The sequence below is a fragment of the Entelurus aequoreus genome, linkage group LG15 (genome assembly GCF_033978785.1).
Source record: "Entelurus aequoreus isolate RoL-2023_Sb linkage group LG15, RoL_Eaeq_v1.1, whole genome shotgun sequence".
Classification (NCBI taxonomy): domain Eukaryota; kingdom Metazoa; phylum Chordata; class Actinopteri; order Syngnathiformes; family Syngnathidae; genus Entelurus; species Entelurus aequoreus.
The window spans coordinates 36,180,717-36,208,308 of NC_084745.1; the positions used below are offsets into that span (position 1 = coordinate 36,180,717).

The 27,592-nt window shown below is 41.9% G+C and overlaps 2 protein-coding genes and 1 long non-coding RNA gene across 4 annotated transcripts in view; 2 read left to right on the top strand and 1 right to left on the bottom strand.

The window, feature by feature from the left end:
* LOC133630082 (uncharacterized) overlaps positions 1-6,304 on the top strand; it is a 25,944-nt gene extending 19,640 nt beyond the window's left edge. The window contains exon 11 of one of the 2 annotated variants that reach the window (XM_062021358.1): positions 5,376-6,304. In XM_062021358.1, the coding sequence (XP_061877342.1) occupies positions 5,376-5,585 (210 nt within the window). In that variant the 3' untranslated portion in view covers positions 5,586-6,304. The remainder of the gene's footprint in view (positions 1-5,375) is intronic. The other variant, XM_062021357.1, reaches the window with a different exon arrangement.
* LOC133630083 (progressive ankylosis protein homolog) lies at positions 5,845-22,873 on the bottom strand. Its single transcript, XM_062021359.1, has 12 exons — positions 22,475-22,873; positions 19,025-19,241; positions 18,821-18,939; positions 18,669-18,752; positions 17,395-17,565; positions 17,183-17,317; positions 16,794-16,886; positions 16,615-16,707; positions 8,541-8,670; positions 8,338-8,461; positions 8,153-8,252; positions 5,845-6,851 (listed from the first exon to the last, which is right to left on the bottom strand). Exons 1-12 carry the CDS (start codon positions 22,568-22,570, stop codon positions 6,717-6,719), a joined length of 1,497 nt encoding a protein of 498 aa, XP_061877343.1. The 5' UTR covers positions 22,571-22,873; the 3' UTR covers positions 5,845-6,716.
* On the top strand, positions 13,476-27,592 carry LOC133630087 (uncharacterized). Its single transcript, XR_009821190.1, has 3 exons — positions 13,476-13,965; positions 17,372-17,582; positions 27,483-27,592. It is a non-coding gene; the product is annotated as an uncharacterized LOC133630087 (long non-coding RNA).

Genomic DNA, 27,592 nt, shown 5'->3' on the forward strand with positions numbered 1-27,592 from the left:
AAGCTCTGTTTTCATCTCAAAATTCCACAGTATTCTGGACATCTGTGTTGGTGAATCTTTTGCAATTTGTTTAATGAACAATGAAGACTGCAAAGAAGAAAGTTGTAGGTGGGATCGGTGTATTAGCGGCGGACTACAGCAACACAACCAGGAGGACTTTGAGATGGATAGCAGACGCGCTAGCCGGCGACCTCACCTTGACTTCCTTCGTCTCCGGGCCGCCGACCGCATCTATGATCGGGTGAAGTCTTTCGTCGATCGCTGGAACGCAGGTGAGCACGGGTGTTGATGAGCAGATGAGGGCTGGCTGGCGTAGGTGGATAGCTAATGTTTTTGGCATAGCTCTGTGAGGTCCTGTTGCTAAGTTAGCTTCAATGTTGTCGTTAGCAACAGCATTGTTAAGCTTCGCCAGCCTGGAAAGCATTAACCGTGTATTTACATGTCCACGGTTTAATAGTATTGTTGATTTTCTGTCTATCCCTCCAGTCAGGGGTTTATTTATTTTGTTTCTATCTGCATTCAAGCCCGATACTATCACGTTAGCTCCGTAGCTAAAGAGCTTCACCGATGTATTGTCGTGGAGATAAAAGTCACTGTGAATGTCCATTTCGCGTTCTCGACTCTCATTTTCAAGAGGATATAGTATCCGAGGTGGTTTAAAATACAAATCCGTGATCCACAATAGAAAAAGGAGAGAGTGTGGAATCCAATGAACCCTTGTACCTAAGTTACGGTCAGAGCGAAAAAAGATACGTCCTGCACTGCACGCTAGTCCTTCACTTTCACGTTCCTCATCCACGAATCTTTCATCCTCGCTCAAATTAATGGGTTAATCGTCGCTTTCTCGGTCAGAATCTCTCTCGCTGCATTGAAAACAACGGGAAAATGTGAGCAGCCCTCCCTCCTGTGACGTCACGCTACTTCCGGTAGGGGCAAGGCTTTTTTTTATCAGAGACCAACAGTTGCGAACTTTATCGTCGTTGTTCTATACTAAATCCTTTCAGCAAAAATATGGCAATATCGCGAAATGATCAAGAATGACACATAAAATGGATTTGCTATCCCCGTTTAAATAAAAAAAATTCATTTCAGTAGGTCTTTAAATTATGCAGTTTCACCACATCGTGGATTTTTTAAAAGAATATCCTACAACTTTTTTTACCTAAATGAGGCTTTTTTTAAGCATAAAAATGGCTGAATTAACTAAAATATCAATACTACAATAGCATTAGCCACTAGATAAGACAAAACCAATCAGATCATGCTGTTCAGGATCGTGACCATAGATTGGCTCAGTTTCACGCAGCATTACTTTATTGGAATAAAAGAGTGTAAAGGTCACTAAAGAGTGTTATTTCATGACTACAGGGCTCTCATAATATTGTAAACTGTATTCAGAAGGTTTTAAACAAAATATTTGATCTATAATTAATAATTCCTACTTGGCAGACATTTGGTTAGCCCAGTAACGTCCGCTACAAATTAAAATCGATTAACGAGGGATGACTGTACATTAGTGCTGTTAGACACTTAAACAATACAAGAAGGTGTTCATTTAAATGATTAATTATGAAGTGAATTGTTTGCTGATACACCATCCGAAAAAATGTTGTGGAAGCCAAGTAAATAAGTACGTTTGTAAAAATAAATGGGAATTTAAATAATAAGTGGTCATAAAGTAAAAAATATTTAGTTTTTAATAAAACCATAACAAACAATATACATAATCATATTGCTTGGACTTTACTAACATCACATCCGGCTCCTTGAATACGGGTGGTGGTTGAACAGCGTCTGTTCTCAAGGGGCACTCCGCGCCATTTAGCCTTTCTCGAAGAAAAATGCCCCTATGTTTGCGTTGTTTTTGGCTGTACTTCAAAATTCAATCCGTTCAAATCGCGAAAAAAATTATAATTTCTTCAGAGTTTCTCGAGAGGTAATCAAGACAAGTAGTAGAGTGCAACATTTTTTGAAAGACGACCACAGAAGTGGAACACACTCCAGTACAAGGGATCCGATTTCAAGAACGCGCAAGTTTGCGGTGACCACTTCGTTAATGTTTTGTTTGATATATTTTTTAAATGCTTTACTCGTTTAGTGTTTCCCATTGAAGTATTATCTTGATATTATTTGTATTTAAATGTTTAACAAACAGAAACTAGATAGTCAGAGTCAATTATACTTTGTCAGGAAATGTACTTCTATATCTCCCCTCCTGTTTATTTTGTAAACAAATGTGTCAGAGTACATATGATAACAAGACAAAAATCTAATATGGTGATAGTTCAATAATTGTTTGTTTGTTAAATGGATATGTAGTCACGGGTGTCGAGCTGTCAAGTGCTAGTTTGTTTACATGGACGCAAGACGCAAATTTTAATCATGAAATGCAACCTTATCCGAGCAAAAACGATGCATGATTTATCCGAGAGAGTCTTGATACCGATTTCCTTGACCCAGCCACACACAAACAAGTTGTAGGCTTCCATGCTTTTCCAAGTTTTCATCTGCTTTGTCGTGTATAATGACATCGGAACACAAGATAGTTCAATACATGTGGGAACTCCACCGACGGAAAATCCTTGATATCATTCGACAAATCTTTTTTGATGAAGTATAGATCTATTCCTTTGCACAGTTGGATTTTTTTGCTGCTATCTGCTTTATGCAGAAATATCTAGGCCCCTTGCTTGGTTTTCCGGGAAGAATGTTGAAATACAAGCAATTGGAGACAAAGCAAAAATAGGGCTGTTTTTTTTAACAGGATATATTTATTTAATGTTTAAAAACACAAGCTGTGGACGTATTCGTGTTGGAGAGATGGTGAGCGGACTTGATTACCAGATGTTGTTCGTCTACCAACATCCCCATTTAAATTGCAAGTCTCCTCGATTGCAATGTTTTTGTGTGTAGCTGTATTTGTGTATATAAAATATTGTAGCTTTTGCCCAAATATCGAAAGGATGACGAGGAGGTGGTCGATCAACAATCACTTGAAAAAAAACACGCCAAAACAACATCTACAACCATCTTGCTTAAAGTGCATACTGTACTTACCCTTCTGTCTTCCCCACACTCATCCAATCACTAGTCACGACACATTCAATGATTCTTAAAATGTGGAAAAATACAACTCCAAAGAAGGAATGAACAACGGGTACTTTGAACAATGCAGTTGTTAAAAAAAATGTAATCTATGCAAGTGGAGTTTTAATAAAATGTCTCTTCACATAAAGGTGCCAGAAATGGTACTGCAATCACGGTCAAAATTCTGTAGTCACCTCCCACTCTCCATGACTGAGGTTGCCAGATACGCAGCCGAATCCAAATCCTACTCCATGGAATTTCAAATGGCAATCGACGAGTCCTACGCTGTAGGTTTCTCTTGTTAATGCTTCTTGCAAGGTGGTTTACTAAGTCATTATGCCACGTTTTACTGATGTTGATTAGCCAAAGGTTTTTGTAAAGTTACGTGGCAATATTTTAATCAGTAGTGTCAGTAATCAGTAATCAGCATCAAGGGTTGGAATTGGGGGTTAAATCACCAAAAATGATTCCCGGGGGTGCAGGGGGTGATCAAGGGTATGGGTCAAATGCAGAGGATACATTTCATTACACCTAGTGTGTGTGTGACAATCATTGGTACTTTAACTTAACTAACTTTTAAGGTCTGACATGTTTAGTAACTTTACTAGTGGCAGTAGCTCGACGAAAAGGGCGGTGCGTAACTGGCAACCTGGATTTGACACACTCACTGACTTTTTAATTGGTCAAACCGGGGAGGGCGGGGCATCAAAATAAAAAGGTATAAAGGTATTCAAAAGGAACATGATTTATTCATGTATTTTGACATATCAGGGCCATTTAATGATGACTTGACATGAAATTATTACATATGGCACCTTTTAAAACACATTTACCGACTGTTCATGAGCGTTTTGTCGCAGCCAGAAAAAAAAACAGGTGACCGGCACATAACACCCTTGTTCATCAATACTCTATAGTGATGTATTAGACGTGTATATTATCTTTAAAATCAGCGTGTAGGTGTCGTCTTACATATGAACACCTGCAATTCATCCGGAGAGTTTCAACAGCATAGAATTTAACCTCAAACATTAATGAAGTCTCTGCCAAGTATGGACCCTAAACAAAAGTGCATGGAAGGAGATCTACTGGATTGCATACACCAAATGTTGCAAGGTCTGTAACTACAACCCCTGAAAAAATGATGGAATGACCAATCTTGCAGGAGGTTTTATTTAATGATCTAATTTTGTGGAACAATAAAGGACATGACACAAAACTAAAGTGCTTTCAAATGGCACGTCGCGTCGGGTCACTATCCACCAAGCAGATTTAGGAAGCCGAGCTACCCGCATGATATAAAAAAAAAAGTATTTCTATAAAACGCGATCTCGGGAAAACGGGATCAGTATTTTATGGACCCCAACGACCTCTTTATATCGAACTTTGAGTGTTTTGCTGTAGTGTTTTGTTTTTCATGATTCCATAATTTATTCTTCAGAACTGAGTGATTCCATAGTTTTTTACACTCTGCTTGATCTAAAAATTAAAACTGACACTGACTGCCACAATTTATAATCTTTATTTCTTTTAGTGTTTCTTAAGGCCAGAAAGTTGCAATTTGAGATGATTAAAGTTTTGTGTCGTGTCTGCTATCTGCTTTTTTCTCTACAAAATTAAATAACTGAATGAACATCATCCAAGATTCCATCATTTTTTCCAGGTGTTGTACACATGATGGTAATGGCAGATTATTGAATTATGTGCTATTCTAAGATATTTGAAAAAAATAACATACACCGATTTAAAAACCATGACCACACACACCATGTAAGATCCAAACCATGGATTTCATTCTATGTAGTTGCTTAATATTGTTTAATTATATTGTGAATTATATACAATTATATGATTGGATGTGCAGAGTCAGTTTAATAGATTTGTTTAATTTGATGATTACTTAAAAAAAAGATTTCGCAAATTACAAATTATTTTTATCTGGTACCTACATATAAAATATATTTACAAATTAAATATAAGATATTAAATATGTGAATACATTTCCGAGCACAGCCACCGCAGCTGTTCACTGCTTCCTTCACCTCCCAGGGGATGAACCTGGGGATGAGTCAAATGCAGAGGAATATTTCACCACACCTAGTGTGTGTGTGACTATCGTTGGGACTTTAACTTTAAAATCTAGTGTGAGACTGTTGGTTCATAACAGTTAAGTGTGCTTGTTTTTGTTCTTGTTTACAATACAACTTAATTGATTGAATTTTGTTGCGGTTCTCTTCCAGTTATTCTCTGCTTACTTTTAACAAAGCTTCTTTATGACTCTTACCCAGGTGGAGATGTTCCTGCTGGGCTACGCCTTGCGGTGCACCATCCAGGTGTACAGGCTCTACATGGTCGACACAGAAGAGTTTGTCACTTACTACCCGGACGACCATAAGGGCGAGTGGCCCTGCGTGAGCCTCGTCACCGAAGACGACCGCCACTACAACGTGCCCGTCGCAGACGCTGTCCAGACAGCCGAGGAGGCGGAGTCTAGCTGAGACGCTGTCCTGTCATGCAAACCCAAACCTCAGGTCCGTCAAGTGGAAGAAGTGTGTACATGTTTTTGCCAACAGTGCCACCTTAACGTGTTTGACCTTCACACTGGAATCATGGCACTTTTTTAAAGTTGAGGGTTAATCTCATTAATTTATTCTCTAAAGTCTAATTGGACGACTGCCAAAAGAAGAATCAGGTGCTCGCCATATTTTTTTGCGACAAAGTTGGGTGAAAGTGGACGTGTAACACGTTGCCTTTTTAAAGCCAAGTCAAGCCACTGAGGAGGAACACGTGCCAATGTTGCCACAAGGGCTGGCCTCAGTCTCGACCACCAGCCGCTGGATCTCGTTGCCAAGGCCAGCTTGGTCCTTCATGTTGCCTTAGAAAAAAAAATGCACAAGAATGAATGTATGTGGCGTGTCTCAGAAGTCAACAGCGGCAGGGATTGTCCTCTTGCTGATGGCATTTGAATGAATAAAACGAAAGCACAATTCTCTACGTCGTCTCCTTCCATCGTTGCTTAAAAGCAACAGAAGGCGGCTTGATAATAAAGCAATTTATTTGCCAAATAAGAATGTCTGTACAATATATACAGCACATGGGACAGTCTGAACACTAGCAGAAAGATGTTTGGCTAAACAGACCGTATGAAGTGAATACGTTGTGATATAATGAGGGATTCCCGACCCCTCCTCGCAATCAAATATACGCATTGCCTTAGAAAACAATACTCTGTACACCACTTTATGTAAAACACAATTGCACAACCCAGGAAGTCCCACAACATTTCTAGAATTCAACTCAGATATTTAGGACTCCGACTCGCAAGATGTTCCCTTCATGCTCTGCGAAGAGAAAAAACTAATCGTCCCACGTGTTTTTTTTAAATTCCCTTGTTTACCAGTAAACACAAAGGAAGGTTGAAGCGATGATGCTCAGACGGTATTTACATTGATTTGATCAAGACTTGGAGGTGCATGGCTTGGTTTACAGTGTGCGTCGTCATGGTGATGTAAGTCCACCGTGCCGAGGAAGGGTGGCACCACAAAGTCGGGAGAATCGGACTCCTTGCGCTCCTCCCTCGTCGTCCCGCACTGTAACACTCGCGGAGGTCTGCCTCGCCGTCCTCATCTTCACTCCCGCCGCTCGTCGTCGTCGTCCTCCTGGACCTCCTCGATGGCGTCCATCTGAGAGCGAGAGCACACCTCGCTCATGGGGGCAGAGTCCTCGCCCTCCATCACCAGCTCATTGGACATCTCGTTGTTCCGCTGTGAAGACGACAAGACGGAATGTCAGGGAAGGCTCGTTTTTGGCAAAACAGGTGGTCCTCGGGTTATCAACCATCTACAGTGGAACCTCAATTTATGAATTTAGTAGGTTCTTGAACAGGGTTTGTAAATCGAAAAGTTCGTATAGTGAAGCAAATTTATCTGTAAGAAATAATGTAAATATGAAGAATGGGTTCCATTCTTGCCAAAGGTCCATATTTTAGTGAAGGTTTGTACACTTTCAACACAATATAAAGTGCTATACGGTACTGTATATCAAACAAACATATCAAGGAAGTGATGGATCAACTTTCTATATATTAACAAGCTGCTCTGCCAACACGTGCACACACAGAAGAACCTTTGAACCATATAGCTATAATAATAAATATTTGAAAAAGTGGAATCAATTTACTACAAATTAACATCGGTGAAGGAGGAGCTGACTAGAAGGAAGTAACAGAAAGAGGGAGCGCGTATGTGTGACTTGAAAGACACTTTGCTGAACAAGAGGAGCTCCTTTCTCTGCTCTGAAATAAGTCTGCTGTGGCAAATTTGTTTTACAGAAAAGTTCTGTCTCATCACAATTACAACTTGCTATAGTACGAAGCCTGCTTCGATGATTCTTCCATACTTGAGCACCATGTACCCATCGCAAATAGTCTGTTTTTTTTTAACTCCACAGCGATGACCTCATCCTTTCTACTGTGGTCTGTTGTTTGTTTGGGTCTCATATAGAGTTGGCAAAATGGACACAACTTGTCAAAAGTGAAAAAACACACTGAAGCGCTGAGAAGTGACTAGGAGTGCAGCAAGTAAAGTGGAGGATCTGCCTCCCCAACAATGCTGCACACTGCTTTTTGCTTGCAGGCCTGACACAAAATGAATGACTGAATGAAGACATGGTTTGCACACAAAGGCATATTGGGCTCAATTGAAAAGTTTGCAAATAGAGAGGTTCGTAAATCAAGGTTCCACTGTACTTGCGGAACAAAATTAAGATTAGCATCAAAGCTACAGACACACAAAAAACATCTTTTAATGTATGTAAATACAAAAAAAATGTCACACTTCCGATATTGTGAGACATTTGAGAATACAGATATATGGATCTGCAGATTATATGTCTTTAAAATATTAATTAACAAAATGTATTTCACGTTTTAACAAATGAAAACATACTGAACAACAACCTGACCAAATTGTGCAGCTGCGGACAAGAGAAAGTGTTGTTTTATCGCCTATGAATGGTCCTTTTATGCTAAAAGCGCTTTCAGCGGGATGCTAGCATCTGCCCTCACCTGTTGTCGGTAAACATAGCAGGCTGCTATGGCAACCATTGTGGACTCCCCAATGAAGCCGGCCAGGAGGGACCCTACCCCGAGCGTGGCCCCGTGAACCCTGCAACAGCCGACAATGACTATGACTCACGGTGACCTGTGTGACCCCGCATGGGAAAGGGAAAGGGATGGCGGGGGGGCCTTACCCCATGTACGGCAGCACGACCAGGCTGGTGATGAGGACGATGATGCGGAGCACTGAGCTCGGGGCCAACACAAAAGTCTTCTTCAGAGTCATGAGCCAGCCGGTCAGGTGGGCTCGAACTGTCACTACACGCACACAGACACACATATTATACACATCATCACATCCACTCCTTTTGTGAAACTAAACTGTTTGTGTCTTTACCTGGAAGGGGGAAAAAGGAGAAAATCCGTAGCGGTACCACACACAACAAGGCGAAAGGGTAGTCCACCCCGATGATGTCCACCAGGATCTTCTCGGACACGTGAGGGCTCCAGAACATTACAAAGCAAAGCTACACACACAAACACACAACAAAAAGCTAATTAATGTTGTTGCATTGCCACAATAGACACGCTGGCCATGACCCTTTGCAATTAATTAGTATATTATCCCAGCAGGCTTTGAAGTCTTTGTGCTCTTTTGAAGCCTTGAAACACCATGAATCCTTGCGGGAGGTAGACTAAAGTATTGGGACACACCCAATTTCTGTATTTCCTTGTATGCGCTTAAGTGTGGGGAACACCCTTTCCTGTTCCTGCTGCACAAAGCAAGGGCCATAAAGTCGGATTTAGTTGCACATCTCAAACACGGCCCTCGAGTTCCACAAACTATTACAATACGTTTGTGCATGGAATCAATACAATTTATACAAAAAATTGTGTGCACAGGGAAAATGTGATGTTGCTGCACAACCTCATGCTAGCCACCAATATTTTGGCATGGTGAAGCAGGTACTCCGACGCTTTTTCTCATTCCATACTTCAACAAGTTCTGGCATGGGTGCTGTCAGCGCGCACACATACTAAAATGGCTTCTCATTGGCTTTGCTCGTAAAGCTAGTGTAAACATGATGAGTGCGGGACTTGTTTTTCCTCATTTAGTGATGCAAGCATTTTTGTTTTTGTTTTGGAGAGGTGCTTCTTATTATTTCCACCTGCATGCCTGCGGCTTTGGAATGTGAGATGCGTTTTATGTGATTCTTGTGGGACAAACAGCTCCTTAAAGGAGACCTGCACTTTTTTATTTTTATTTTGCCTATCATTCACAATCTTTAAGTATGATAAGCATTCTTTTTTGTGCATTTTAACTCGTAAATAAACCTAAGCAAAAGTCAGCTAACAATGGAGCCAATGGGAATATTTTTTCTGCCTGTAAATGAACTAAAAAACATCCAAAAACATTTTATATACAAGCTGTAAGTATATATGTAATGTAGAAATTACATGTTACTATGCACATTCATAATACAAACCCTGTTTCCATATGAGTTGGAAAATTGTGTTAGATGTAAATATAAATGGAATACAATGATTTGCAAATCCTTTTCAACCCATATTCAATTGAATGCACTACAAAGACAAGATATTTGATGTTCAAACTCATAAACTTTATTTTTTTTGGCAAATAATAATTAACTTAGAATTTCATGGCTGCAACACGTGCCAAAGTAGTTGGGAAAGGGCGTGTTCACCACTGTGTTACATGGCCTTTCCTTTTAACAACATTCAGTTCGCCCAGCGAAGCCGACGGCGTTTCTGGGTGTTGTTGATAAACGGTTTTCGCCTTGCATAGGAGAGTTTTAACTTTCACTTACAGATGTAGCGACCAACTGTAGTTACTGACAGTGGGTTTCTGAAGTGTTCCTGAGCCCATGTGGTGATATCCTTTACACACTGATGTCGCTTGTTGATGCAGTACAGCCTGAGGGATCGAAGGTCACGGGCTTAGCTCCTTACGTGCAGTGATTTCTCCAGATTCTCTGAACCCTTTGATGATATTACTGACCATAGATGGTGAAATCCCTAAATTCCTTGCAATAGCTGGTTGAGAAAGGTTTTTCTTAAACTGTTCAACAATTTGCTCACGCATTTGTTGACAAAGTGGTGACCCTCGCCCCATCCTTGTTTGTGAATGACTGAGCATTTCATGGAATCTACTTTTATACCCAATCATGGCACCCACCTGTTCCCAATTTGCCTGTTCACCTGTAGGATGTTCCAAATAAGTGTTTGATGAGCATTCCTCAACTTTATCAGTATTTATTGCCACCTTTCCCAACTTCTTTGTCACGTGTTGCTGGCATCAAATTCTAAAGTTTAATGATTATTTGCAAAAACTTTTTTTTTTATCAGTTTGAACATCAAATATGTTGTCTTTGTAGCATATTCAACTAAATATGGGTTGAAAATGATTTGCAAATCATTGTATTCCGTTTATATTTACATCTTACACAATTTCCCAACTCATATGGAAACGGGGTTTGTAACATGTGATTACGTAAGCATACGGCGGTATATTAATTTGACAGACGCATCACAACGTTCAATTTTCCTTTCAACAAAACTACTAATCATAATAGACTTGAGAGCTATCAAAGACTACTTTTTGACAAATGATGATGATGATCCGGAAAGTTATGCTTTTGAGCGTGAATATAAGGAGGCTGCGCTAAAAGCGTTAGAAGCTGTGTGCTAAACAGATTTAGCTTTAGTGAAACACTAAGGCCATGTCCACATGAAGACGGAGAGTTTCAAAAACGCATATTTGAGTTTAAAATGATCGCATACACCTGCTGTCATGCACATTTTGTCCAATCCGAAGCCTAAAAAAGCAACAGCTGACTTGGTGACATTATACCTCTATTATGTTTATTTTGATATACTAGACCAGGGGTCGGCAACCTTTACCACTCAAAGAGCCATTTTGACCCGTTTCACAAATTAAAGAAAACAATGGGAGCCACAAAACTCTTTTGAAATTTAAAATGAAATAACACTGCATACAAAGTTTTTTTTTGCTTTGTGCTATGTATAAACCAGGGGTCTCAGACACGTGGCCCGCACCTTAATATGAAAATGTAATGTTAGTGCGGCCCGCGAGTTTTATATGAATGGCGCTTGCAGCCTTTCTGGGAGACTCCCGAATTTCAGGGCAACTATTCTCTCAATGTCTGCTGATTTTCACCCAAACAACAATAATAGGGGCGTGCCGTGATGGCACTGCCTTTATCGCCCTCTACAACCTGTACATACAGCGTGCCAGCCCAGTCACATGTTATATGAGGCTTCTGCAGACACACATGAGTGACTGCAAGGCATACTTGGTCAACAGCCATACAGGTCACACTGAGGGTGGCCGTATAAACAACTTTAACACTCTTACTAATATGCGCCACACTGTGAACCCACACCAAACAAGAATGACAAACACATTTCGGGAGAACATCCGCACCGTAACACAACATAAACACAACAGAACAAATACCCAGAATCCCATGCATCCCTAACTCTTCCGGGCTACATTATACACCCCCGCTACCACCAAACCCCGCCCCCCCCAACCCTGCCAGAGACGGCTGAAAAGCACCTAGAGAGCAAGGAACAAAAAGACTGCTGAAAAGCAACAGAGACTTTATAAAGGAAAAAAAGAATAAAAAGACTATTGTAACTCCGCATCAGAGGGGTGTGTCATGATACTGTTGGTCCAAAAGAACCCCGGGGTTAAAAAGACGTCCACAGTGATATATTGCATGTGTAGTGAAGTGTACATTATTTCTAAAATTAGAATGCACTAACGAGCCAAGGAACCCCTTTCGCATGTTTGAGTGCCTGTAGAAAGCGCACAGACATGCGTGCGCCACTCCAAAACTCTCGTGGAATTATAAAGCATTTAATCATGAATATAGTGATATGGTACATGTGCAATGAAGTGTACATTGTCTTTAACATTAGAACACACTACAAGGAGGACCATGTTTTTTTAGCTGCTTGGTCTCTTTTTACACGCATGCTCGGCTCCATCGACAAAAATGGAAGCAAGACACTTAAGTTAACTTCATGATTTGTCGTTAAATAAGGACTAAAACATAAGATAATGATGCACCTTTCTTATGACAGAGCAAAAAGTATTTCTTGTCAAAGTTGTCCCATCATCTGGAGGTCCGACAGCGATCGTATCCAAAACAGTTGACTGTCATAGCGGGAGTGTCGCAAAGCCCTTTTTGATGTGCCTTTTTTATTCATGTTGAGTGAAAATAGCAGCATGTTTATGTTTAAACACACAGTAAATCCTCTGATAGTGTGTTCAAAGGCAGCAAGGCAGTGTTGTTGAACTGACAGCGCACAGCCGTGACTTCATGACAAGTCTCTGTTTGAGCCGTGTACACGCATACACTAAGTACAACAGTTTGGCCAATAAAAAAAACTTGGAGTGATCCCTCACACATCGAATAAACACCCTTCACCGCCTGCGTTCAATTCGATGAGATGACAAAACATTATAGCTAGTATTGATGTTATTTGAACACTGATATAGTTTGCTTATAAAGTAAAGACTTTATAAACAAGTTGTGACAACGTTCGCGACACATCACCTGCTGCACAACATCAAATCGTTTTCTCATTCGCTGTATACTTTGTGTGGGGACAATATTGTCCACACCTGTCTCCATCTAAACACAGCAGTGAGCTCTTAAACGCACAGCGGGAAGCGAGGAAAAATTACGTTAAACCAAGCGCTTGGCTCCGTTTAATCCGAGGGAAAATCTCCGCAGCAAAGTCGGTGTCGTTGGCCCGCCATGATTATCAAGCCAAACGACGCTAGTGCGCATGCACCCGACTTCGTGTTGCAGAAAATGCATTAATAAATGACTGTTTTTCGGTCATTAAAAAATTAAACGGTATTACTAACCGTTGGGAATTATCGCAAATTATCATTATACTGTTTATATCATTAAACCATTATATCCCTGGTCCATTAACAAGTTAAAAGTCAAGGCCGGTCACGGCATGTTCTTGCCGCAAATGTTGCTAAATTTTTTGGGCATTACGGCAAATGACGAGGGCGGTCGCGGAAAATGCTGCGGTAAAATTCGAGCGCTGGATTTCTGATCTAGAATGAACTTTCACCAGCTCTGAGGCGATGCAGCAGCTCATCACCTCAGTATGTCAACACTGTCGCTGCTGAGCAAGCTAGTTAGCTTTCTGAGATCAATTTGCCACTAAAAGTAGTTTCTCTGCGTTAGCGCTTTTAATAACAATATCGCTAATACGTGTTAATATTTAGGTCACAAGATGTAAATGGAGTAATGTTGGTGGTTTTTGGATGTTTTTAGAGGGCTCTATGACTGGAAGAGTACTCCCATTAGCTGCATTGTTAGCCTCATACTTTCTGTATAGTACAAATTAGAATACATAAAAAAAGAAAAAAAACATGTGTTCTTGTCTGACATTGAGATTGTGCATAATAGGCTTTTTTTTTCAAATGTGCAGTTCCTCTTTAACTTCTTTCTAAATGCCAACATATTGAGCGCCCTCTTTTTTTCTTTTTGGACTTGGTGCAACCTGACACCACAAGCATGGGAAGGGCACATGCAGTGGGGCCACGTGACACAGTCGGCCTCCCAACTTTACATGTTTGAAATGCAGAAGTTGCCCTTTGACCTTGTTCCATATGACTCACTGTATTTTGCTTCATTGCTGCGGACTGGTTGCACCAGTACTGGAACGCTTTTGACATGCAGCGCGATTCCACAAGTGTTGGATCACATGCAGGTTTTGTCCTGCATGCTGGCTGTACAGTATCTCACGTAAGTAAGTACACAACTCTCATATTTAGCAAGAGGTGTATTCTCAAGGGCAATATTGTAGACAGTAAACTACGATACACTTAGGAGTAGTCTGTGTACAGCTTGTAGCGTCAGATTTATTTATTGCATCAAACAGCCATTATTGTCAAATTCACTGGCAACACAAGTGAACGATGTCATGTCATGGTCTGTGGCTGCATGAAAGCTGTTGACCTGTGGTTCATTAAAGAAAACATGAATTCCAACATGTACTGGGACGATTTAGCCTTATTTAGTCTGTATTTTAGTTTGTAATATTCAGAGACATTTTTTTGTTCAAGTACATCGGATAATGTTTGTACCCTGACATGTTTTGACTGTCATCTGCTGTCTTCCTCCAAAGTCTCACGTCAGCTGTATTTCCTCGGCGTGGCCAACCCGACAAACCTGATGTAGGGGGGGACTTGGCCACCCAAGTGGATCTAATCTGTCAGGTCTATCGACTTCGCCACGCCTAGGAAATACAGCTGACAGTGGTCACATGACACTATTTAGGAAGACTGTGTGAAAGTAAAAAAGGTGTCTGAAACACCTGCAAGATGATCACACTGAAGAAGGAACCTAGAACCAGGAGTACCTGTGGGGCATCCTCAAGGGGATGAATGAATAATGTGTCTGAAAACCAACCCGCTCCACCATTGATGTCAACATGGAAGGGCGAAATTGGTGAAAGTCCATGCCCAAGAGGATTAAGGCAGTGCTTGGTACTTCACACAAGGGACACAATTTGTGCAGTGTACTCACTTGTGTTGCCAGCTATTATTTTCAGTGGATAATACAAACCCCGTTTCCATATGAGTTGGGAAATTGTGTTAGATGTAAATATAAACGGAATACAATGATTTGCAAATCATTTTCAACCCATATTCAGTTGAATATGCTACAAAGACAACATATTTGATGTTCAAACTGATAAAAAAAATTTTTTTTGCACATCATTAAACTTTAGAATTTGATGCCAGCAACATGTGACAAAGAAGTTGGGAAAGGTGGCAATAAATACTGATAAAGTTGAGGAATGCTCATCAAACTCTTATTTGGAACATCCCACAGGTGAACAGGCAAATTGGGAACAGGTGGGTGCCATGATTGGGTATAAAAGTAAATTCCATGAAATGCTCAGTCATTCACAAACAAGGATGGGGCGAGGGTCACCACTTTGTCAACAAATGCGTGAGCAAATTGTTGAACAGTTTAAGAAAATCCTTTCTCAACCAGCTATTGCAAGGAATTTAGGGATTTCGCCATCTACGGTCCGTAATATCATCAAAGGGTTCAGAGAGTCTGGAGAAATCACTGCACGTAAGCAGCTAAGCCTGTGACCTTCGATCCCTCAGGCTGTACTGCATCAACAAGCGACATCAGTGTGTAAAGAATATCACCACATGGGCTCAGGAACACTTCAGTAACTACAGTTGGTCGCTACATCTGTAAGTGCAAGTTAAAACTCTCCTATGCAAGGCGAAAACCGTTTATCAACAACACCCAGAAACACCGTCTACTTCGCTGGGCCTGAGCTCATCTAAGATGGACTGATACAAAGTGGAAAAGTGTTCTGTGGTCTGACGAGTCCACATTTCAAATTGTTTTTGGAAACTATGGACGTTGTGTCCTCCGGACCAGAGAGGAAAAGAACCATCCGGATTGTTATAGGCGCAAAGTTGAAAAGCCAGTATCTGTGATGGTATGGGGGTGTATTAGTGCCCAAGACATGGGTAACTTACACATCTGTGAAGGAGCCATTAATGCTGAAAGGTACATACAGGTTTTGGAGCAACATGTGTTGCCATCCAAGCAACGTTACCATGGACGCCCCTGCTTATTTCAGCAAGACAATGCCAAGCCACGTGTTACATCAACGTGGCTTCATAGTAGAAGAGTGCGGGTACTAGACTGGCCTGCCTGTAGTCCAGACCTGTCTCCCATTGAAAATGTGTGGCGCATTATGAAGCCTAAAATACCACAACGGAGACCCCAGGACTGTTGAACAACTTAAGCTGTACATCAAGCAAGAATGGGAAAGAATTCCACCTGAGAACCTTAAAAAATGTGTCTCCTCAGTTCCCAAACGTTTACTGAGTGTTGTTAAAAGGAAAGGCCATGTAACACAGTGGTGAACATGCCCTTTCCCAACTACTTTGGCACGTGTTGCAGCCATGAAATTCTAAGTTAATTATTATTTGTAAAAAAAATAAAGTTTATGAGTTTGAACATCAAATATCTTGTCTTTGTAGTGCATTCAATTGAATATGGGTTGAAAAGGATTTGCAAATCATTGTATTCCGTTTGTATTTTCATCTAACACAATTTCCCAACTCATATGGAATCGGGGTTTGTACATCTATACTGCTATACAAGCTGTACACTGACTACTCTTAAGTATATCCACGCTTCATCTCTGTAGCATTGTCACTTGGAAGGTGAAGGCTACATTGCTAAATCAAGAGAAACTGACACCACCTCAGTCAAGCGAGAACGTAAACAATCCGAGATGGAAATGAATACTGAAACACTACACTTCACTACGCCAAAGTGGAATGTTACTTACTACTGTAACTGCACCATAGAGGTTATGTTGTCTTGTTTCATAAACATGTGAACGAGCCTTACCGTTAGTGACAGGGCCAGACAGCAGAATGTAAACTTTTTAATGTGCGACTTGGTGACGGGACTGCCAGCGTTTATCTTGTTGCTGGGGTTGTTCTGTGGGAATGATGAGCGTGTTAACAAAACAACAAATCAACAAAGGGTTTTACAATGATGTGTGTGTGTGTGTGCGTGCCGTTTACCTTGTCAAAGGCGGGATACACTGCCCTCAGTTCAGTTAACCAGCCGTAGGGCATGTGACCCACTGGGTATGTCGCTGTGAGCACAGCCACAGCCTGGAACCACAGCAAATATGTAATTGAAGCAGATACACCCAGACTCTTTAAAGATATTTTTGCAGATATGAGAGGTTCAGGTGTGTTGGCTTGTTATTGTAACACACACACGAGGTACAGCAGGTAGGAATGTGTTGTCACTTGTTTCTAGGTCTCTCCGGGAAATAGCTTTGTGGAAGCGTGCACAGCAGAAAACTCCGGAGGGAGTTAGCTACCAGTTTTGTTGCCATGTCTTGTGTTTATGGAATAAATCATCCCTATATCTACCACTCTTATCATTGAAAAAGTAGCCCCACCTCTGTGGCCTTAGTGGTACCCTTGAGGTCTCGGGACACAAAGAGATTGACGATGGGCCGGCTGATGCGTTGTGTGGCAAGGATGAGGGCCAGCGGCCACCAGAAGCTCAGCATCTTCTTGATGGTAGCGTCGCCCTGCACAGGAGCAACAACATCTCGCTAATCAGCTCCTCTTTGTTTTTCCTCTAGCGCAGAGCTCTCGTGGCACTCACGCCAACATCCAGTCCGCTGGAATCGGGAATGGCGTCGTGGATATTGCAGTAGTAACCCACGCCCACAATGCTGAAGCGGACCAAGGCGCCCATGTAGAGGGAGAGGATTGGGATGAGGAGAGGCTCTACGCACTCCAGGTTGCTGTGGAGGAGAATGGCCACGAAAACGATCTGCGAGAAGAGATCCAGTAAGATTTCCACATTCCTTAATGTGTGTGTATGCTACGTAAGATTATATCATGTCACTTTTTTTCCTCATTCGTACAATCTTAGGTTTTTTCCCCCCATTTTTGTGTCTTGCGTCCCAAAAAGTGGTACCAAATTGCACCGCTTTGTCGAAACAAGACGCAAAAGTCCGGGGGAGGCAGTAACATCCTTACAGCCACACTTACGAAGTCTTCAGATTGTTATGGCTGCCATCTTGAATCATCAATCTAAAGTTTATACATAGTTTTGCAACTTCACTTATAAGCAACGTTAATTAAGTCATTTTTCTGTCCACCAATCAGCACGCTCTACTGTCTAGCCACGCCTCCCTTGGGCACCCACCCACTAAGTAGTTATTTTAGGCTTTTTTTTTTTTGTACAAACAAAGGTCCACTTTACATCAGCACGGGGAGCCTTGGAGCAAAGAAAATATAATACTCTATCAAATATACTGCCACACTTCCCAAATCTTCACATTGTGATGGCTGCCATCTTGAATCTCTTACCATCAATCAGCAACGTGCAAAGTGGCTAACTCAGCCCCCTTTAACTAGCCTACTAAACTTGGTAGAAACAAGGCGCAGCGGCACAAGAACATCACTACCATTTGACAACCGTAGAGGGAGCCTTAGCGCACTGGTTCTCAAACTTTTCTTTTCCCCAAGTACCATTTCATAGAACGCTTGGCTCTCAAAGTACCACCCTAATGACCAACAATAAAACACAATAGTGTAGTAGGCCTAAATATTCATTAAAAACAAGGCAGATATTTTATTTAACAAGTATATTTACGGTAACATTTTGGCCACTGTAACATTACATCACAGTTTGAACAGTAACACTGTGTGGTTGAATATTTATTAAATTATTTGGCATACAACCAGTTTGAGAATCACTGCCCAGCATTAAACAAAGGAAATAATCTTCAGTGTTTATTTTTTGTTTATCCATCAACAAACAAACTACACTGTCTAGCTCCGCCCCCCATTAAATGCCCCAATACTGTAGTTAATTCCTCAACAGGAGGGTACCGAAAAGTTAAGGTGGAGGGCGTGGGGTTACGGTACCTGGGCCACGACGTCGGAGACGGAGGCTGAGCCCACGATGACGCTGTACTTGTGCTTGAGGAGGATGCCGGCGTGAATCCACGCCTACAGGAAGAAGATTTGCCCGGGGTCATTTTTCAACACCGGTCAAACATTAGGACCAGAAGGCTCACCATCGCATCCAGGAGAGGGAACGCTGCCAAGTAGAAAAACGCTTTCCGGGTCTTGTGGCCCACAGACTCATCCACATGGTGGAGTTTATTAACGATGTAGTAGCCCAGGTCTGTGTAGGCTGCATGAAAACACATCACGTGAGTCGTACGAGTCACCAAGAACACATCGCACTGACAGGAAGTGGGCTGAGGACTGGCACGCACCTATCAGGATATGCAGAATGAACGCTATGGCCCCCGCCGCCGCCATGCACAACACGGCCTTCCTGCGGTCGCGCTTGCTGTTCACAAACACCAAGCCCACATTCTTGAAGTCGCTCATGGGGCCCGTGAAAAACTTCATGAGCGAGTAGGCCAGGCCGTAGCTGGCCAGCATCTCCACCGCATCCTCCTTGACCGTGGCGATGCCCCTGTTGAGGGCCTGGAGGACCAACCAGATGAGAGGGAGTCAAGTCCCAGCGTGCAATAATAAAAAGAACAGCTTAGAGCAGGGGTGTCAAACTCAAATACAGAGTGGGCCAAAATTTAAAACTGAACAAAGCCGCGGGCCAAGGTTGAACAAATTAACCTTTTGATAGGGACCCAAACAAGTTTTGCATTGAATATTGAACAAGCAAGGCTTATATAACTTTATAGTGACATGCAAAATCGAGTTTCAAATAATAATTTAAAAATATCAATGGCATATCAAATACAATTTAAATAAAAATTGAATGCCTCTTTTCTATTTGCAGCCTTCTGAGGTAAATATCAACATTAACTTTTTCCGCAGGCTAATAAATTTGAAAATAAAATAATGAATAAACCAACCATTCAGGACTTTAAACTGCTCAGTTTGCAACACACTGATCTAATCTGATGTGCCCAAGCCAGATACCTGGCATCTTTTCTTGGATGCTAGTTCATTAATGTCGGGGCTCAGGCTTTGAGCTGAGGCAACCTTCATTATCGAACGAAGGTGTTCATCAGTCATTATATTTCGTAGTCCACCCGGACCACAGTCTTGGGGGCCTGCCTTAAAGGCACTGCCTTTAACATCCTCTACGAGCTGTCGTCACGTCCGCTTTTCATCCATTCTAACAACGTGCCGGCCCAGTCACAAGATATGTGCGGCTTTTGTACGCACACACACGGGAATGCAACGCATACTTGATCAACTGAGATACAGGTTACACTGAGGTACAGGTTACACTGAGGGTGGCCGTATAAACAACTTTAACACTGTTAGCTACAAAATACCCCCCCACACACACACCTTGTAGCGTCCCGGAAGAGTTGGTGCTGCCAAGGGTCTAGGGTATTTGTTCTGTTGTGTTACGGTGCGGTGCGGATGTTCTCCCGAAATGTGTTTGTCATTCTTGTTTGGTGTGGATTCACAGTGTGGCGTATATTTCTCACAGTGTTAAAGTTGTTTATACGGCCACCCTCAGTGTAACCTGTATTGCTGTTGATCAAGTATGCGTTGCATTCACTTGTGTGTGCGTTAGAGATGCACGGTTTGCGGACACAACCGCGGAGTCCGCGGATAACCCGCGGATAACCCGCGGGTCGGGCGGGTACATGACGAAAAAAATAGATTTTAAATAGGTTCGGGCGGGTGGCGGTTGAACCAATTCGGAAATATATATACATAGTGAGTGAGCGCTCCTTCAGCGCAGCAGGGCGCATTTTAGAGGCCAGGCGCTCTCGCCTGAATCCTGGCACTGTAGATGCCATTTTATTCCTGCATAGTGCTAACAAAAAAAAAAAGTAAGTAGACATACGGTTGGATATGTTCAACGAATTTAGTTAAACGTTACCTAGGCTATACCAAATAAGCCCATGTCCAACCTATATTGAGTTCGGTCAGCTGAATAATTATGATGGTTACGTGTTGTTTGGGCGCACTACAATGCAAAGGAATTAAGGCAATTGCGTTGTTTATTGTGTTTTTTTTCTATTCAAGATATACTACTGTGTGTTAATTATTTGGCCTCGCTTTCAAGTGAAGCGCATCTCCGATTGGCTACAATGTAAGGCCATTTAGCCTGCTTTGTTTGTCGCGACCGTCTATTTTCATTATAATTCAAGTTTGATGATAAAGTGCAGTCTGATGGGTTTGATTTCCCCCCTTCAGCTATTTGCCTTGGCCAATAAGTTGCAGGTAATTATTATTATTTATTTAATTTATTTTTGTTTAAATAGGGATGACATACATATGTTATTGTATAATTTAAGTTTGTGCGCGTGATTGACAGCCTAAGGCTTATGAGGCACATTTTTAATTTATTTTTATATTTCAACTTAAAAACGTATGAGCCTATGCCTATGCCTACAACATAGGCTATGTGTTTATCTTTATTTTCCTGCCTGTCGTTGACAATGGAGATTGTCTGATATTTTGTCATGGCTGCAGATCAATCAATAAAGGTTCATCTTTGTCGCAAAATTGTTCACTGTTTCACTGTGCACCCCACCCTCGTCCCTATTTGAGCATTATAACGTTAACAAGTTAATATTCATTTAAATAAATTCAGAACATTTTTTTTACTTAAGGAAAATATAGGCCTAGTCTTTCTAAAACATTTTTTTAACTTCTTAAATGCATCGTTCTGCTTGCTGCAACTGTGCACACAAAGTGTGAGGAACGCACTCCTGATCTGAGGGCATTGGCAACAATAGTCAACACTTTCTTAATGGAAATGACAATAATATTATAATAATGATAAATAATATTATCACGCATGAATATCTCTTAGCCACTAATGCGTGGCCAAGAGATATTAATGCGTGGCACGCATTGAATGTCTCTGCTGCATTGGATCAGTCTCCTTTCATTAATCAGAATCAGAATCAGAATAGTTTTATTGCCATTGTTTGACAACGTTGCTTTCTAACCTCACTAATGCCTTGCATCGTCTATATTAGATATATAACAACGGGCGGATGGCGGGTGGGTGTGGTTTTGATAAAATGTTGGTTCGGGTGGATGACGACTTTTGTGATGCGGTTGCGGATGAAATAATTGCCTATCCGCGCATCTCTAGTGTGTGTGCAGAAGCCGCACATATTATGTGACTGGGCCAGCACTCGTTGGGCTGGATGAAAAGCGGACGTGACGATTTTCGGGAGGGGCACTGAAATTTGGGAGTCTCCCGGGAGGGTTGGCAAGTATGAGAATTAGCAGTGAATGCAGTGTTACCGCGGCACCGCCGCTGTATATAATCGGCAGGCCAGCTCTAGTGTTAATTTGATATCCCCTCAAGGGCCAGATGAAATTACACGGCGGGCCAGTTTTGGCCCGCGGGCCAGAGTTTGACACCCATGGGTTAGCGAGTCTTAAATCCACCTTCACTCCAGCTGCCCTTCCCCTTTACAGAAGCAAGGCTATTTATAGGTTAACAGTTACATAAGCTTAATCCCAACATCTCCGTGTGCTTCCTGCCGCCTGATCACAGCAACACTGATTTAGCAAGGCAGGTGGTGATGACACACGCATCTTCTCCAAACACACCTAAGCTAAGCTAGCTAAGGCTACACCGTCGAAATGTTGTCATTTTGAGTGAGGAGTGGAGGGTGCGAGTCATCGTTAGCAATAGCCGCCGCGAGCAAGCCGCTTCCTGCCCGAACCTAAACGCCTACCGGGGGGAGGGGGGCCCACGGAGAGAGAGTTACCTGCTCGCCGAGGTCGATGGCAACATTGGTGATCGCCAGAGGCACCAGGAAGCGGAGCAGCGGCCAGTAAGGGCTCAGGGATGGGAACTCCACCATAGTAGAAGCCGGGGTGACAGCAGTGCGACGGGCATCTGCCTCGGTCTCGCTTAGGCTGGAGGAGCTCGTTTGGTGGGCGAACTGGAGCGGAGGTGGGGGAGGGGGGCGGCTCGTCGAAACAGCTGGAAGGCGCGCGAAGCACCTGTGGGTCCCGCGGCGGCAGGAGCCGAGGCGCTCCGGTGCGGCGGCGGCGGCGCGTCACAACAGCGCGTCGATGCGGCCGAGCGAGGGCGAATGTCGGCGGAAATCTCTGATAGCGCGCATCTTCCTCGCAAATCATCACCCAGGAGGAGGAGGAGGAGGAGGAGGGAGGGGAGGGCAAGGGAGGAGAGTGGCAGCGAGGAGGGGGGGTGGCAAGGTGACTTTAAAACCGCACACTTTTTGACAAGAGGCAAGTAACGCCCCTCATAAACATCCATAACATATTTGCACGACATTTAATCCATAAACCACCGTGTTTATCCTGTATGTCGATGACGCTTGCTGTACGTCAGCTGGCGCATGCGCACCGGGAACACTTGCCATTAACGCCATTGCGAACATTGTCGACTTTAACGTGTGCATAAATATTGTGCATCATATACATTAATGCATTAAATAATTTAACTCGGAAAAAGATGTCAAATGCTGACCCCTAGTGGACAAAATCATAAGGTTCATGTTTGTAAACACTGCAAATGCAAAAGTATTTTCAAAGCTCCTGGGGGCGGGGGGAATCACTGGTGTTTAGTCTAATGCTCAAAAGTTAAGTCAAACCAAAATAACTGCTGACGATACAAAAAAATATGTGTTTTTTTTTGTCTAAAACACTCATTATGTAACATAACGCAACCTTGACCTCTGTTCAGCTGCTAAACATTGTCTGAGGAAACACCCAATCATATTGTCTGCCCAGGCACATAACACTCTTACACAAAGCACACCCCTTGCTTTGTTTATTTCCTGTCAACAGAGTCAAAGAAATGGGACAAAGAAGCATAAGCTTTGTTGCTGCAAATGTGCATTTTTAGCTGTAAGTCAACTTAGTGTGATGATATGCCATCATAGCTTTACATGCATCCTGTTTTTGACACTTAACAAGTATGCTCTTATTAAATGTGCAGCAGTGTGTAACTCGGGTAAGGGCAAGTATGTGGTAAGAAAAGTTATTTGAAAAAACAAAACTTGTTTGTGCATTTAACGGTGCCTGAGGGGATGGTAGGCGGTCGCCGCACACTTTTACTAGCAGGCATGCTTTCCTTCACAGCGCTAAGTAAAGTCAGATGTATTCTTACAAGCAGACAGCTACACTGTCCAAAATAATATTTCATGTCCAAATGTCTACTGGTAAAGTCATTTTTTTCAAAAGTAAACACTGTCTGCAGTTGTGTGTTTTAGGGTGAGCTAATAGCTCTAAAATAATAATTACTTTTTTTACTGTTGCGATTCCATCTTGCAGTGGTCAAACTGAGAGCCATAATACTCTTTGAGTTTTTGCCATCAACTTCAGAAGTAACTAATATTTCCACCTGATCTCAGAGAACAAAAAAAGTTAAAGTACTACAGTGGGCAGCTCCCCTCACCTCCCAGGGGGTGATCAAGGGTGATGTAATGCAGAGAATAATTTCACCACACCTAGTGTGTGTGTGACAGTCATTGGTACTTTAACTTTTTTTGGTGGCCATGCCCGGGAATCATTTTTGGTGATTTAACCCCCAATTCCAACCCTTGATGCTGAGAGCCAAGCAGGGAGGTAATGGGTCCCATTTTTATAGTCTTTGGTATGACTCGGCTGGGGTTTAAACTCACAACTTAGCGATCTCAGGGTGGACACTCTAACCACTAGGCCACTGAGTAGTAAAATCATCTATATTTAAAACCCAGTAATTGTGACATTAAAAGGGGACTGAAAACTTTCTGTAAAATACAGCAGGTACAATGTGGCTAACAATGCAGCTAACGGGAATACACTATTTCACCCATAAAACCCTCTAAAAAAATCCCCAAACAGCCAGCAATACTACGCTTACATCTCGTGACCTGAATATTAACCAAGTATTAGCGATAAATAAACACAATACGCAGACAAACTATTTTTACCGGCGCCGTGATCACAGAGCTAACTTATGCTGCTATATTGGCAATGTCAGCCGGTAAGCTGCTTCATCCCCTCTGAGTTGGTAAAAGTTAATTCTAGATCAGGGGTGTCCAAACTACGGCCTGAGGGCGACATCTTCAAATTGGTCCGTCGAAACGTCATGGGCTTAATAAGGAATCTTGCCCGTAGGGAGATTGCATTCATATTAAAAGTCTTACATCTTCGATGCTGCTATTTGGTCGCCACCATGTGGGCACCATGAGGATTTCAGGTGAATGACCTTTAAGTAAGCTCTGGATGGTTATATGTGCAGCATTTACTTATATTGCCCAATGCAAAATACCTCATGGTGCAAAAAAAATTAAAATAATCCACCCAACACAAAATTACAACAGACATGGTCACTGAACTTTGTGGATATTATTTTTTTTAAATTCCATTCACCATAAAAAAAAATCTAAACTACACCCATTTAAATCAAATTTAAAACAAAGGATGGTGGGCAAAATGTGAAACACTGTCCACACGTATTAATGTTTGGCACATTTTAGCTGCTTGATATTTCTGATTGATGACAAAACTTTAAGGAGGTTCAATCAATCAATCAATCAAAGTTTATTTATACAGCATTTAATCATAAATGTCTCAAAGGGATGCACAAACCACAACGACTCAGAAGTAAACAAGGTAGAAGTCGAACTTTCACATACTCTTCGTATCCAGTTATGTTAATTATGTATCCATTATATTAATATAATATGTACACACACGCACACACACGTATATAAATATCTATATACAGTATATGTTACTTAACAGGCTTTCGGCCCTCGACCAAATGTTTTTAGCCCAATGCGGCCCACAAGTAACACCTCTGTTCTACATTAGAAATCATGCCTCTCACCTGGATAGTGGAAGGACATGGCCATAAATCAATGCTTCTCAATTATTTTCTGTTAAAGAAAAGAAGAAAATACTTCGCCCCCACCCCTTCACTCTCCACAGTGACTATAAATACTATAATTTGTCTATAAAATTGCTATAACTATACCTCTTGATAACATTGTAAGCCTATTAACATTAAAGGAAACAACACACCGGCCTTTCCTCGCTCCCACCGTGATTACTGTAAAGCCAAGTGCTACATACGCTTCATCATATTCTGGTACGGCAAAAAAAGGCATGTTCCCCAAGGTCACATGCGCTGCCCCTGGCATCGCACCGCGCTCCACTATTTGAGAAGAACTGCCATAAACCGAGAAGTTGGTCAACTTAGACATTCTATTTAGACCCGAAGAAAGAGAGAAAGACACAAAAAGACGCTCTTTTCTGTCACTTTTTTAGTATCACTTTGTGAGGATTATGAATAATTCTTCATCTAAATGGGAATATATGAACATCCCATGAGTAAGCATCCCAGTGAGAGCAGATGTTGTGCAGTAAGTGATTGTTTTATTATGTTCAAAGTTTGTATATCTTGTTCAGCACTTCACAATACTGCTACGCGGTATAGCTCGGTTGGTAGAGTGGCCGTGCCAGCAACTTGAGGGTTCCAGTTTTGATCCCCGCTTCCGCCATCCTAGTCACTGCCGTTGTGTCTTTGGGCAGGACACTTTACCCACCTGCGCTCAGTGCTACCCACACTGGTTTAAATGTAATTTAGATATTGGGTTTCACTATGTAAAAGCGCTTTGAGTCACTAGAGAAAAGCACTATATAAATATACTTCACTTCATTTCACTACATGATGCTTATAATAATAAACAGAGAAGTGAGAACCCATTATTCATTCACATTAGGTGGTGGTAAGCTACATTTGTAGCCACAGCTGCCCTGGGGTAGGCTGACGGAAGCGTGGCTGCCAATTTGTGCCTACGGCCCCTCTGACCACCACCTATCATTCATTCACCAGTGTGAGCGCCACTGGGAGCAAGGGTGAAATGTCTTGGCCAAGGACACAAGTGACTTGGATGGCCGGAGACGGGGATCGAACCTGGAACCCTCAAGTTGCTGGCACGGCCGTTCTACCCGCCACGCCTTCCCCATACTAAGTGTTTGTTATTTAAGGGAAAAGTGAACGTTGTGATGCGTGTTTGAAACTTTGCAAGTATGCTTAAAATGAGCAAAATATGTAAATATTAAATGTTATTATGAATGTACCTGTTACTACATTACATATATACTTACAGCTTGTAAATACAACGATGATGGAGGTTTTTTAGGGCGCTTTATAGGCGGAATAGAGCAACCCCCATTGGCTCCATTGTTTGCTGACTTTTACAAACCTCTTTTTACTAGTTAGAATGCATTAAAACATATGTGTTCTTGTCTTATGAAAGGATTGTGAATGATGAGCAAAAGTAAAAAAAAAAAAAAAAAAGGGCAGTTCCCCTTAAAAGTAAGGTAATATCCAAGCACAAACACTTGAACAGAAGGAAAATGTGTCTTGTGGGTGCTTAGGTGATGAAATCTGCCATCCTGTGGTCATCTAACGCAACTGCTACCTTGCAACCAGTGTTGCCAGATGGAAAGTTATCAGATTTGATCAAATTATAGTACAAAGTAAAATTGATGTTAATCGTGATCCTTTTCCTAAAGTAAAACATAACTATGGACTGTATTGTATGTTTTATTATGCAGTTTTACCCTCAATTTAACAAGATTGTTGGAAAAAAGCTGCCACTGGACAAACAATGCCCCTACCTGGCATGTTTATTGTAGGGGTCAAGTTATTGTACAACATGGATTTTTTGGAATTAATAATCATACAGAGGGTGAAATTACAAATCTCACATGACTGCCAACACGGTTAACTCTTAAAATTCTCTCTTGCAGGTTTCCTGGCGTCCATCTTGATGACGGCTGTCGCGTGTCACGTCTACACAACAAAGCAGAGTAACGTATTATCTCAAATAATGACCTCACCGCATTAATAAATAAACGCC